The sequence below is a fragment of the Hemitrygon akajei genome, chromosome 11 (assembly GCF_048418815.1).
Source record: "Hemitrygon akajei chromosome 11, sHemAka1.3, whole genome shotgun sequence".
In the NCBI taxonomy this organism is placed as follows: Eukaryota; Metazoa; Chordata; class Chondrichthyes; order Myliobatiformes; family Dasyatidae; genus Hemitrygon; species Hemitrygon akajei.
This window is the reverse complement of record NC_133134.1, coordinates 75,085,037-75,098,057: the sequence shown is the minus strand read 5'-3', so window position 1 is coordinate 75,098,057 and position 13,021 is coordinate 75,085,037. Positions and strand designations below refer to the sequence as shown.

Genomic DNA, 13,021 nt, shown 5'->3' with positions numbered 1-13,021 from the left:
TTCAGAAGTGTAAAAAAAATTCTTTAAAAAGGAATTTATAATGCCTAATAATTGTTACACCCAAATAAGTAAATTGATTTATTACAATTTTAAAAGGAAAGTTAGTATTAACTAATACCAAATTATTCAAAGGAAAAAGTTCACTCTTATGAAAGTTAAGTTTATATCCTGAAAACGGACTAAAGCAGGAGAGTAAAGAAAGCACGGAAGGTAAAGAAGACTCCGCATTAGAAATATAGAGCAAAAGGTCATCAGCATAAAGCAAAACTTTGTGGGTAATACCCCTCCTTAAAATACCAGTGATATCATTAGATTCCCAGAAAGCAATAGTTAAAGGTTCTAAGACCACATTAAAAAGCAAAGGACTCAAAGGACAACCTTGTCTAGTTCCACATTGAAGTTTAAAAGGTTTAGAATTCTGAGAGTTAGTAAGAACCTGAGCGGAGGGAGGTAGATAAAATCCATTGAATAAAATTGGGTCCAAGTAATCTTTGATGCCATTTCCAATCAAGAACCTTAAGTACACCCAATGACCTGGCCTCCACAGCTGCATGTGGTAACAAATTCACTATCCTTTGGCTAAAGAAATTTCTCCACATGTGTGTTTTGAAAGGGCACCCCTCTATCCTGACGTTGTACTCTCTTGTTCTAGACTCTCCCACATCCTTTCCACATCTGCTCCATCTAGGTTTTACAACATTCAAAAGGTTTCAGTGAGATCCCCCCTCATCCTTCTGAATTCCAGCGAGTACAGACGCAGAGCCATCAAACGTTCCTCGTGTGATAACCCTTTCGTTCCTGGTATCATCCTTGTGAACCTCCTCTGGACCCTCTCCAATGACAGCACATCTTTTCTAAGACGAGGAGCCCAAAAACTGTTCACAATACTCAAGGTGAGGCCTCACCAGTGTCTTATAAAGCCTCAGCATCACGTACTGATGCAATTATAAAAGGCCATGACAGCGGTTGTATTTCACTCGGAGTTCGAGAAGATTTGGTACGTCACCAAAGACACTCGCAAGTTTCTACAGATGTACCGTGGAGAGCACTGTAATGGATTGCATCGTTGTCTGGATCAGAAAAAGTGGCAGAAAGTTGCCAACTCCGCCAGATCCGTCATGGGCACTCCTCACCAGCGATGCCTCCGAAAGGGGCCTGTCACCCCGGACATGACCCCTTCTCATTGCTACCATGGAGGAGGTGATACAGGAGCCTGAAGAAATGGATTCAAATGTTTTAGGAACAACTTCTTCCCTCCACCATGAGATTTCTGATTGGACAATGAACCCATGAACACTTACTTAGTATCTTATTTTGCTTTCTTTTTGCAGTACTTATGGTGTGTGTATTTATTGATACAGTCGGCCCTCCTTATCTGCAGATTCCGCATGCGCGAATTCAACCAACCGCGAATCGCGAAAACCCGGAAGTGCTCTTCCAGCACTTGTTGTTCGAGCAAGTACAGACGTGTCATTATTCCCTAAACAATGTAGTGTAACAGCCATTTTCCATATAATTTACATTGTATTAGGTATTATAAGTAACCTAGGGATGATTTAAAGTATACGGGAGGATGTGCGTGGGTTATCGTGGATCAGGATCGAAAAAAACTGGAAGTTCTCTTACTAAGTAAGTCGGAACAGCTACATCCGGTATTATTTAGCTTCAGTTAGTCAAACATTTGTCTTAGTATATAGTATATATAGTATTTATTTTACCTTTCTATGCATATAAAACACTTAAGAACTTATGTTTCAGTGCCGGGCTCAGGAACGGAAGTTCTCTGGACTAGGGACAGATCACTCCCTAGTGCGCTCTCCGCCATGCCGGGTTGATGTGGAGGATCAAAAACTCAAAACCCTAAAACCCAATAATTAAACCACTGCATTGCTTAGTAATAATTGTATCTTTCATCGGGGCAGAGCCTTTCTCACTTTATCCTTTAAAATTGTTCTGCTTGTTGACCGACCTAGCCTAACATTTTTCCAATGACCGATGGCGTTTCACCTCTTTCCGATCGCTTTATTACTTCCTCTTTATTATCAATCGTGATCGTGATTATTTTTGTGAACAGAAGCACTGCGCATTCAGAGCTCTGGCGCCGGGTCCTAATGTCCACCGCTCTGAGACAGGTTAAATAAGGTTTGGGGTTCCGCTGGGTCCTAATGTCCACCACTCTGAGACAGGTTAAATAAGGTCTGGGGTTCCGCTGGGTCCTAAGGTCCACCGGATTGACACAGGTTGAATAAGGGACTTGAGCATCCGCGAATTTTGGTATCCGCGAGGGGTCCCGGAACCAATCCCCTGCGAATAAGGAGGGCTGACTGTATTTATATATATTTATATTTCTTACTATGGTTTATAATTTTTACTATTGTATATTGCAATATACTGTTGTCGCAATAACATCAAATTTCACAACATATGTTGGTGATATTAAACCTGATTCTGATAATGGGGAGACCTAAACTGTATACAGGACTCCAGATCTGGCCTAACCAGAGTTTTATAAAGTTGCAACATAACTTCCTCACTCTGACTCAATTTCTCAACTAAAAAAAACAAGGATACCACGTGCTATCTTTACCACCATATCAACCGTGTGGCCACTTTCAGGGAGCAGTGGACTTGGACACAACATCCTTCTGCTTGTCGGCACTGTTCAGGGTCTTTTCATTATCCATGCACTATCTCTTTGCATTTTATCTCCCAAAGTGCAGCACATCACAAATGGTTGTGTTAAACACTATCCGCTATTTCCCCACCCATGTCCGCAAATGATCCGTATTCTGCCGTATCCTTTGCCAGTCTTCTACACTTGACGTTGAGTCAGTTGAGGAACAATGGGGTTGATTTAAAGAGGTAATACACACAGTGCAGGGAGTGTTCTCACCCAAAGTCAGGAGAAGCAATAAAAACAATAGCTCAAGTACATAGATAAATAAAGATATGGATAAAAAATTATTGAAGTAAAGACAACTATATAAGGAATACAAAAAAAATAGTAATAATGTTAACCATAGGGCATACTAAATATGAGAGTTATAATCAAAAAGGAAATTCAGATTGCCAAAAGATAGGTTGAGAAGGATATTGCTGATAATGCAAGATTGACCCTGAGAGATTTTTTCAATACATTATAGTAAAAGAAAAGTCAAGGAGAAAGATATGTTTATTAGAAATAATAGTGGTGTGTTAACTTACAGAGGATGACATAGTGGATACTCTAAACTCGTATTTTGCTGAAGTATTCACCTGTGAAGATGTTAGCAATAAGTGTAAAAGAGAAATAAGGTTGCTTTTAGTGACTTATTATAAAGTGAGGTCCTGCTTCAGCTGAAAAGGCTGAAAGTTAATAAATCTCCTGGACCAGACAACATGTTTCCAAAAGTACTTAAAGAGGTTATATTTGCAAGCACCTAAGATGTATTTTCCAAAAGTCGTTGAAGACTGGTGAAATCCCTAAGAACTGGAAGTAGGCTAATGCTGTCCCACTGTCCCTGGTAACTATAGACCAGTAAGCTTAACATGTATCACAAGCAAGATAATGGAAACAGTAATAAGAACATAAGAAATAGGAGCAGGAGTAGGCCATCTGGCCCGATTAAGTCCTTCTGCAGGTTCCCTGCTTCCTCAACACTCCTTGCCCCTCCACCTTTCTTCATATTGCTCACAAACTTAGCCACAGCACCATCAAACCCGTCATTGAAATCATCCCCCGTGGAACACTTTGACTGTGGAATGGTTATTGGTGCCGATGGAGTATCTCAGAACGCAGAGCACGTTGAGTCGTGCAGTGGATGGGCCACAGCAGCAGGAGACCACAGACATACAGAAATACAGTCTGTGGTCCTCCTGTACCTAATAAAGCAGGCACTGAGTATACAGCATCTGTAGACTATCTCGTGTTCATCCATGATCATTCAATTAGCCTTCCCGAGGCAATGCTGTAGTGTAGATCAGAACCAGGTTTAATATCACAGGCGTGTGTAGTGAAATTTGTCATTTTGTGGCAGCAGTACAGTGCAATAAATATATTTTTTTAAAATTATAAATTAGAATAAGTATACATTCAGCTGTAAGGAAAAGTTGGCAATGATTTGGTTTTCTGCATTAATTACTCATGAAATGTGGTCTGATCTTCATCTAAGTCCCAATAACAGGCAAACACAATCTGCCTGAACTAATAACACACAAACAATTGTACTTTTCATATCTTTATTGAACACATTGTTTAACCATTCACGGTCCAGGCTAGAAAAAGTATGTGAACCCTTGTATTTAATAATTGGTAGAATCTCCTTTAGCAGCAAAAACCTCCACCAAGTGTTTCCTGTAGCTGCTAATTAGACTTGCACAATGGCAAGGAGAAATTTTAAACTTTTTCACCTCAAGAACTTTCAGTTCATCAATATTTCTGGGACACCTTGCATGAACAGCCCTCTTCAAGTCAAGCCACAGATCTCAATTGGGTTAAGGTTTTAAGCTCTGGACAAAAAAGACACATACATTCAGATGCTGTTCATAAACTTCAGTTCAGCATTCAACACAATCATCCCTCAGAAACTGATTGGAAAGCTGAGCCTACTGGGCCTGAACACCTCCCTCTGCAACTGGATCCTTGACTTGCTGACTGGGAGACCTCAGTCAGTCCGGATCGGGATCAGCATCTCCAACACCATCACACTGAGCACGGGGGCTCCCCAGGGCTGTGTGCTCAGTCCACTGCTGTTCACTCTGCTGACCCACGACTGTGCTGCAACACACGGCTCGAACCATATCATCAAGTTTGCCAATGACACGACTGTGGTGGGTCTCATCAGCAAGAATGACAAGTCAGCTTACAGAGAGCTGGTGCAGTGGCTAATGGACTGGTGCAGAGCCAACAACCTGTCTCTGAATGTGAACAAAACAAAAGAGATGGTTGTTGACTTCAGGAGAGCACAGAGCGACCATTCCCCGCTGAACATCGACGGCGCCTCAGTAGTGATCATTAAGAGCACCATATTTCTTGGTGTTTACCTGGCGGAGAATCTCACCTGGTCCCTCAACACCAGCTCCATAGCAAAGAAAGCCCAGCAATGTCTCTACTTTCTGCGAAGGCTGAGGAAAGTCTATCTCCCACCCACCATCCTCATCACATTCTACAGGGGTTGTATTGAGAGCATCCTGAGCAGCTGCATCACTGCCTGGTTCGGAAATTGCACCATCTCGGATCGCAAGACCCTGCAGCGGATAGTGAGGTCAGCTGAGAAGATCATCGGGGTCTCTCTTCCCGCCATTACAGACATTTACACTACACGCTGCATCCGCAAAGCAAACAGCATTATGAAGGACCCCACGCACCCCTCATACAATCTCTTCTCCCTCCTGCCGTCTGGGAAAAGGCACTGAAGCATTCGGGCTCTCACGACCAGACTATGTAACAGTTTCTTCCCCCAAGCTATCAGACTCCTCAATACCCAGAGCCTGAACTGACAGCTTACTGCCCTGTTGTCTTGTTTATTATTTATTGTAATACTTGCACTGTATTGTGCACTTATGCAGTCCTGGGTAGGTCTGTACTGTGGCGACCCACTTTCTGCGCAGGCGAACCGGCTTACAAATAGCCAGCACGCGGGGGGAAGACTTTGGTAATGCACCTCTGATGTTATTTCCGCCTGGAGAGGGTGGGCGCTAGGGATTAAATGCCAGCGCCGCGAAGTTTGAATAAACTAGTCTCGAAACGACTTACTGATTGCGTGTCGTTATTTCAGCGCTGTGTGTAGCACATTGCTACATTGGTGACCCCGACGGTCCAAACGGGATTTGGACCAAAGATGATCGACTCTTCATCTGTTCACGCAGTTTTGCTAAAACTGCCGACTTTCTGGACGCTGCGACCACGCGTGTGGTTTAGCCAAGCAGAAGCCCAGTTCCAGATTCAGCAGATATCCTCTGATTCCACGCGTTACTACCACGTGGTGAGCACCCTTGACCAGGAGACGGCCGCCCAGGTTGCGGATTTCATACAGTCGCCCCCGGAAAAAGGCAAATATGAAGCATTCAAAGCGCTGCTCATTGGGACCTTTGGCCTCTCACGGTGTGAGCGGGGTGCCCGCCTGCTTCACCTGGACGGTTTGGGAGACAGACTGCCGTCAGCATTGATGAACGAGATGCTGGCCCTGGCTGACGGACACAAGCCCTGCCTCATGTTCGAGCAAGCGTTCCTAGAGCAACTGGCCGAGGACATACATCTGCTGCTGGCCAACGCAGATTTCAGTGACCCCCGGAATGGGGCAGACGTGCTGTGGAAAGCCAAGAGGGAGAGCATGGCATCTGTCAGTCAGATTACCAGGCCACGTGCCCAACAGCGGACCAGACCAGGCCCGGCAGGGGGACGCACACAACACAGAGGCAGGAGTGAGGAGGCCAGTGACCACCAGCGGTGGGGCACAAAAGCCCGCCGTTGTCGCCCGCCCTGCAAGGGCCAGGGCCAGCTGCCACTAATGACTATGGCGGCTGCTACCAGGACAGCCTCTTGTACGTCTGGGACAAACAGCTGCTTCTTGGTCGACACCAGAGCGGAAATCAGCGTCTTGCCCCCGACGGGGTACGACACCCGCAACAGGAAGCCAGGACCCACCCTGAGGGCCGCAAACGGCAGCACGATACGGACCTATGGCACCCGCACAGTGCAGCTGCAGTTCGGCACCAGCCAGTTCACGTGGGATTTCACACTGGCCGCCGTGACCCAACCACTCCTGGGGGCGGACTTCTTGCGAGCTCACAGCCTGCTGGTCGACTTGCAAGGGAAAAGACTGGTACATGCCGAGAACTTCCAGACGTTCTCCCTGGGTGAAGCCAAGTTGTCGGCCCCACACCTGGACTCCATCACGCTGTCGGACAACGAATTCACCAGAATCCTGGCGGACTTTCCATCAATTCTGGCACCGCAGTTCACGGCAGCCATGCTCAGACACGGGGTTCAGCACCACATCCCGACCAAAGGACCACCCCTCCACATCCGCGCACGAAGGCTCCCCCTGGAAAAGCTTCGCTTGGCGAAGGAGGAGTTCAAGAGGATGGAGGAATTGGGGATCGTACGGAGGTCTGACAGCCCATGGGCCTCCCCCCTGCACATGGTGTCCAAAGCAGCTGGGGGTTGGAGACCATGTGGTGACTACCGCAGACTGAACGAGGCTACAACTCCAGACTGCTACCCAGTGCCACACATACAGGACTTTGCAGCAAACTTGCATGGAGCAAGAATATTTTCCAAAGTAGACCTCGTCCGGGGATACCATCAAATCCCGGTGCACCCCGAAGTCATCCCCAAAACAGCACTTATCACCCCGTTCGGCCTGTTTGAGTTCCTCCAATTGTCGTTCGGCCTGAAGAATGCTGCACAGATGTTCCAGCGGCTAATGGATGCGGTGGGACACAACCTGGACTTTGCGTTCGTCTATTTGGATGACATCCTTATAGCCAGCAGTAGTCACCAGGAGCATCTGTCCCACCTCCGCCAGCTCTACTCCCGCCTGAGTGATTTCGGCCTCACGATCAACCTGACCAAATGCCAGTTCGGTCTCGATACCATCGACTTCCTGGGCCACAGGATTACCAAAGACGGGGCAACACCTCTGCCCGCCAAGGTAGACGTAATCCGCCACTTTGCCCAGCCCAACACGGTCAAAGGCCTACAGGAGTTAGTTGGTATGGTGAACTTCTACCACCGTTTCCTCCCCTCAGCGGCCCGTATCATGCGCCCTTTGTACACCCTGATGTTGGGTAAAGGCAAGGACATTACTTGGGACGAGGAGGCCGCGGCTGCTTTCATTAAAGCCAAGGAAGCCTTGGCAGATGCCGCGATGCTGGTGCACCCCAGAACAGACATTCCGACCGCCCTCATGGTGGACGCATCCGACACAGCAGTCGGTGGGGTGCTGGAGCAGCTTATCGAGGGGCGCTGGCAACCCCTGGCATTCTTCAGCAAGCACCTACGACCACCCGAACTCAAGTACAGTGCTTTCGACCAGTAGCTGTTGGCACTGTATCTGGCGATCCGGCATTTCAGGTACTTCTTAGAAGGCAGGCCGTTCACCGCGTTCACGGACCACAAACCGTTGACCTTCGCATTCATGAAGGTGTCCGATCCCTGGTCGGCTCGCCAGCAGTGACATCTGTCCTACATCTCCGAGTACACGATGGACATCCAGCATGTCTCGGGAAAGGACAATGTCGTGGCGGACGCACTCTCCAGACCAGCTGTCCAGGCCCTGTCCCTGGGGGTGGACTATGCAGCACTGACGGAGGCTCAGCAGGCAGACGACGAGATGCCCAGCTACAGGACCGCAGTTTCAGGTTTGCAGCTGCAGGACTTTCTCGTAGGCCCAGGTGAGAGGACCCTCCTGTGCAACGTGGCTACCGGCCAACCTCGCCCCATCGTCCCGGCAGCCTGGAGGCGACGAGTTTTCGACTCCATACACGGTTTGGTGCACCCATCTATCAGGACAACCGTCCGGCTGGTCTCCAGCAAGTTCGCGTGGCATGGACTTCGCAAGCAGGTCAGTGAATGGGCCAGAACGTGCGCGCTGTGCCAAACAGCGAAGGTGCAGCGGCACACTAAAGCCCCACCGCAGCAGTTGGAACCCACCCACCGGAGGTTCGACCACATTCATGTGGATATCGTGGGCCCCCTACCAGTGTCCCGAGGAGTGCGGTACCTCCTAACTATGGTAGACCGGTTCACGAGGTGGCCAGAGGCGGTCCCGCTCACCGACACATCTGCCGATTCCTGTGCCCAAGCACTGATTGCAACCTGGGTAGCACGATTCGGGGTACTGGCCCACATTACCCCCGACAGAGGCGTCCAGTTCACCGCCAGCCTGTGGTCGGCTGTGGCCAGCCTGTTGGGAACGCAGCTGCACCACACAACTGCCTACCACCCACAGTCAAACGGACTGGTGGAACGCTTCCACCGTCACTTGAAGTCGGCTCTCATGGCCCGCCTGAGAGGACCTAACTGGGTGGACGAGCTTCCCTGGGTCCTGCTTGGAATTCGCACAGCGCCCAAAGAGGATCTGCACGCCTCGTCGGCCGAGTTGGTGTACGGCGCACCCCTGGCCATCCCAGGAGAGTTCATACCAGCCCCAAGGGGGCAAGAGGAAGAACCCGCAGCAGTCCTGGACAGACTACGCGAGAGGCTTGGCAACCTGGCCCCCGTACCAACTTCACAGCACGGATGGACCCCGACCCATGTACCCAAAGACCTGCAGAACTGTAAGTTTGTGTTTGTACGAAGGGGCGGACACCGGGCACCGCTACAGTGGCTGTACGAGGGGCCGTTCAAGGTGATCAACAACAATGGGTCCACGTACGTTCTGGACATTGGGGGGAAAGAGGAAGTTTTCACGGTGGACTGACTCAAACCAGCCCACGTGGACTTGGCGCAGCCGGTCGAGGTTCAGGCACCGTGGCGCAGAGGCAGACCTCCCAAACAGAGGCTGATCCAGACTGTGGACATTGGGGGGTGTATCGCCAGTTCTGGGGGAGGGGGTTATGTGGCAACCCACTTTCTGCACAGGCGAACCGGCTCACAAGTAGCCAGCGCGCTGGGGGAGACTTTGGTAATGCACCTCTGAAGTCATTTCCGCCCAGAGAGGGTGGGTACTAGGGATTAAATGCCAGCGCTGTGTGTAGCACATTGCTACAGTACTCTAGTTTTTTTCTGTGTTTTTTCACATAGTTCAGTCTAGTTTTTGTACTGTGTCATGTAACACCATGGTCCTGAAAAACGTTGTCTCATATTTACTATGTACTGTACCAGCAGTTATGGTCAAAATGACAAAAGTGACTTGACCTGTTTGGACTCTGACTTGGCCATTTGAAAACACAAATTTTCTTTTTAAACCATTCTGTTGTTGATTTACTTGTGTTTCGGATCATTGTCCTGTTGCATTATCCAACTTCTGTTGAGCTTCAGGTGACAGACCCTGACATTCTCCTGTAAAATGTCTTGATACAATTTGGGGCTGCTTTGCTCTTTTTGGCGTTGGTGTGCAGTGCCCTTTTTCCTCCAAACATAGTGGTGTGCGTTTCTGCCAGTTCAACTTTTGTCTCATCTGTCCACAGAGCATTGTTCCAGGGGCACTGTAGAACATCCTGGTGGTCTTTTGCTAATTTGAGATGTTCTGCAATGGTTTTTTTTGGAGAGTAGTTTCCTCCGTGGTGTCTTTCCATGAACATCGTTCATGTTCAGTGTTTTTCTTACAGTGGACACATGAACAGAGACTTTAGCAAGCTCTAGTGATTTCTGCAGGTCCTATGCTGTTACCCTGGGTACTTCTTCACTTAGTTAAGCATTACATATTGTGCTCTTGGTGTGATCCTTGCAGGATGCCCACTCCTAGGGAGAGTAGCAACAGTACTGAATTTCCGACATTTGTAGACAATTTCTCTTACAAGTCAAGTCAAGTCACTTTTTATTGTCATTTCGACCATAACTGCTGGTACAGTACATAGTAAAAATGAGACAACTTTTTTCAGGACCATGGTGTTACATGAAACAATACAAAAACTACACTGAACTACGTAAAAACAACATAAAAACTACACTAGACTACAGACCTACCCAGGACTGCATAAAGTGCACAAAACAGTGCAGGCATCACAATAATAGACAAGACAACAGGCACAGTAGAGGGCAGTAAGTTGGTGTCAGTCCAGACTCTGGGTATTGAGGAGTCTGATAGCTTGGGGGAAGAAACTGTTATATAGTCTGGTCGTGAGAGCCCGAATGCTCCGGTGCCTTTTCCCAGATGGCAGGAGGGAGAAGAGTTTGTATGAGGGGTGTGTGTGGGGTTACTATGGACTGATGAACATGCAGGTTTTTAGCAGTGCTTTTGTTGCTTTTTTTAGCTTCATGCATCTCTACGATTCTTCTTCTAAGGTCCTCTGAAAGTTGTTTTGATCCCAGCATGGTGCACATAAACAGATCTTTCTTGAGAAGAGCAGGCTCTGTCAGTAACCTGACTTTGTGTGTATTTTTTATAGGGTAGGGCACCTCCACAACCCTCACCTCCAATCCCATCTCATTGACTGGGGCTCCTGACTCCAAATTGCTTTACCCCAGAGGTTCACATACTTTTTTGAACCTAGACTGTGATTGTTTAAATAGTGTACGCAGTATTGACGAGAAGTACAATTGTTTATTAGTTTAGGCAGATTGCGTTTGTCTATTATTGTGACTTAGATGAAGATCAGACCACGTTTTCTGAGTAATTAATGCAAAAAACCAAAGGATTCACAGATTTTTTCTTGCAACTGTTTGTGTTTGCAAACCCTTTGCAATGACCTGGTTTTCAGTTGTATTGAATGGCAGGCTGTGTTTAAGGGGCCGAATGGCCTTTACCCTGCTCCAGTTTTTCTCGTAGTTCCTCCCAATCTCAGCGTTAACTAATTCTTTTTGTCTCTGTCGCTCTCCCCCACACCCCCCACGGCAGCAAGTCATCACCAGGGAGTACGAGCTCTTCGACTTCCGCAGGACAGAGGTCCCCCCGCTGCTGCTCATCTTGGATCGAAGCAGTGACCCCATCACCCCTCTCCTCAACCAGGTGAGCCTCGTCTCCCCTCCTCCCCCTCGCCTCCTACCTGCTCTCCCGGGGGTGGGGTGGACCTTCCCATGTCTGCTGGGAGGGCTGGTCATTGGCAGGGTAGGTGGGACCAAGGTTCAAGATTCATATTGTTTGCCACCTGTGCATCAAAATATGCAAGTTTAACTTTATTGTCATCTGACTACGTATATATAATGAAATGAACAATGTTCCTGTGGACCACGGTGCACCCACAAAACGTACATCACGCACAGCACATAAAACAAAATATCACTGGAAATAAGTTAATAAAATATAATTCAAAGTGCATGCAGTGCACAATACAGGTAAACAGCTCGCTGTCCTAGTGACGAGATCTCGGTGCTGGCAGGGTAATCATTAGGCTCACAACCTGAGGGGAGAGGCTGTTAACCAGTCCTGATATGCGGTGAAATGTGTCATTTGCATGAACAGCCGGCACACCTGAGGATGTGCTGTTCGACAGCCCACGAGTGTCACCACACGTTCCGGTGCCAATGTAGTGTGCCCACAATGATTGGCAGAACAACACAGAGCACAACAGCCAGCAAAAAAAACAAAAGTCCCGTCCCTCCCTGCCACCCACACACATACACAGTCTAACCCCGGGACAGGCCCCCAGCGGACTCGGCCTGCAGACATGGGGCTTTGACCCCCTCCCCCCCAGCAGTCTCACAGAGACTTGCAGATTCACCTCTGGACAACAGGCCAGACTTCCAGACCTCTGCTGCAATCTTTGGGCCTTGATCCTCAACATCAATCAACTGACCATCGTCTATTGCTGGGACCCGCCCCACTGGCTCCCTTCCTGTCCTTTCTCTGGGCAGGGCGGGGGAGGGGTTGCAAATATTATCAACGAACCTCTTCCCCTCCGGCAGGTATGAGAGGCAGGAAGAACGGTGGAGGAATCGGTCGGTTTTGGAGTCATTTGGCCTGGTATGGAATCACCAATGCCTGGGAGCAGAAAGGCCTGTAGAAAATGGCCTGTCCACCGCAGGCAAAGCCCTCCCCATGATTGAGCACATTCACATGAGAAAGCAGCGTCCATCATCAAAGACCCCCCCCCCCCCCAACCATCCAGGCAATGTTCTCTTCTTGCTACAGGCAGAAAGCTCCCACACGGCCAGGTTCAGGAGCAGCTATTACCCCACAACCATCAGGCCCCTGAATCAGCGTGGATTAACTTCAATCTCCACTCCTCTGAGCTGATTCCACTTCTACAGACCCACTTTCGAGGACTCTTTACAACTCTTGTTTTTAATATTACTTGCACTTGCACATTAGTGTTTGTCAGTCCTTCTTTAGATTCAATCTTTTTGAAAAATTCTCATGTATTTCTTTTTTTTCTGTAAGTGCCTGCAAGGAAATAAATCCTGAGCTAGTACATGGTGACGTATACATACTTTAAT

At 48.3% G+C, this 13,021-nt stretch overlaps 1 protein-coding gene across 2 annotated transcripts in view; it reads left to right on the top strand.

Moving 5' to 3' along the window:
• Window positions 1–13,021, top strand: part of vps45 (vacuolar protein sorting 45 homolog) — a 59,680-nt gene that overhangs the window by 26,990 nt on the left and 19,669 nt on the right. For both annotated transcript variants that reach the window (XM_073061160.1, XM_073061161.1), the window contains one exon: window positions 11,484–11,594. In XM_073061160.1, the coding sequence (XP_072917261.1) occupies window positions 11,484–11,594 (111 nt within the window). The remainder of the gene's footprint in view (window positions 1–11,483; window positions 11,595–13,021) is intronic.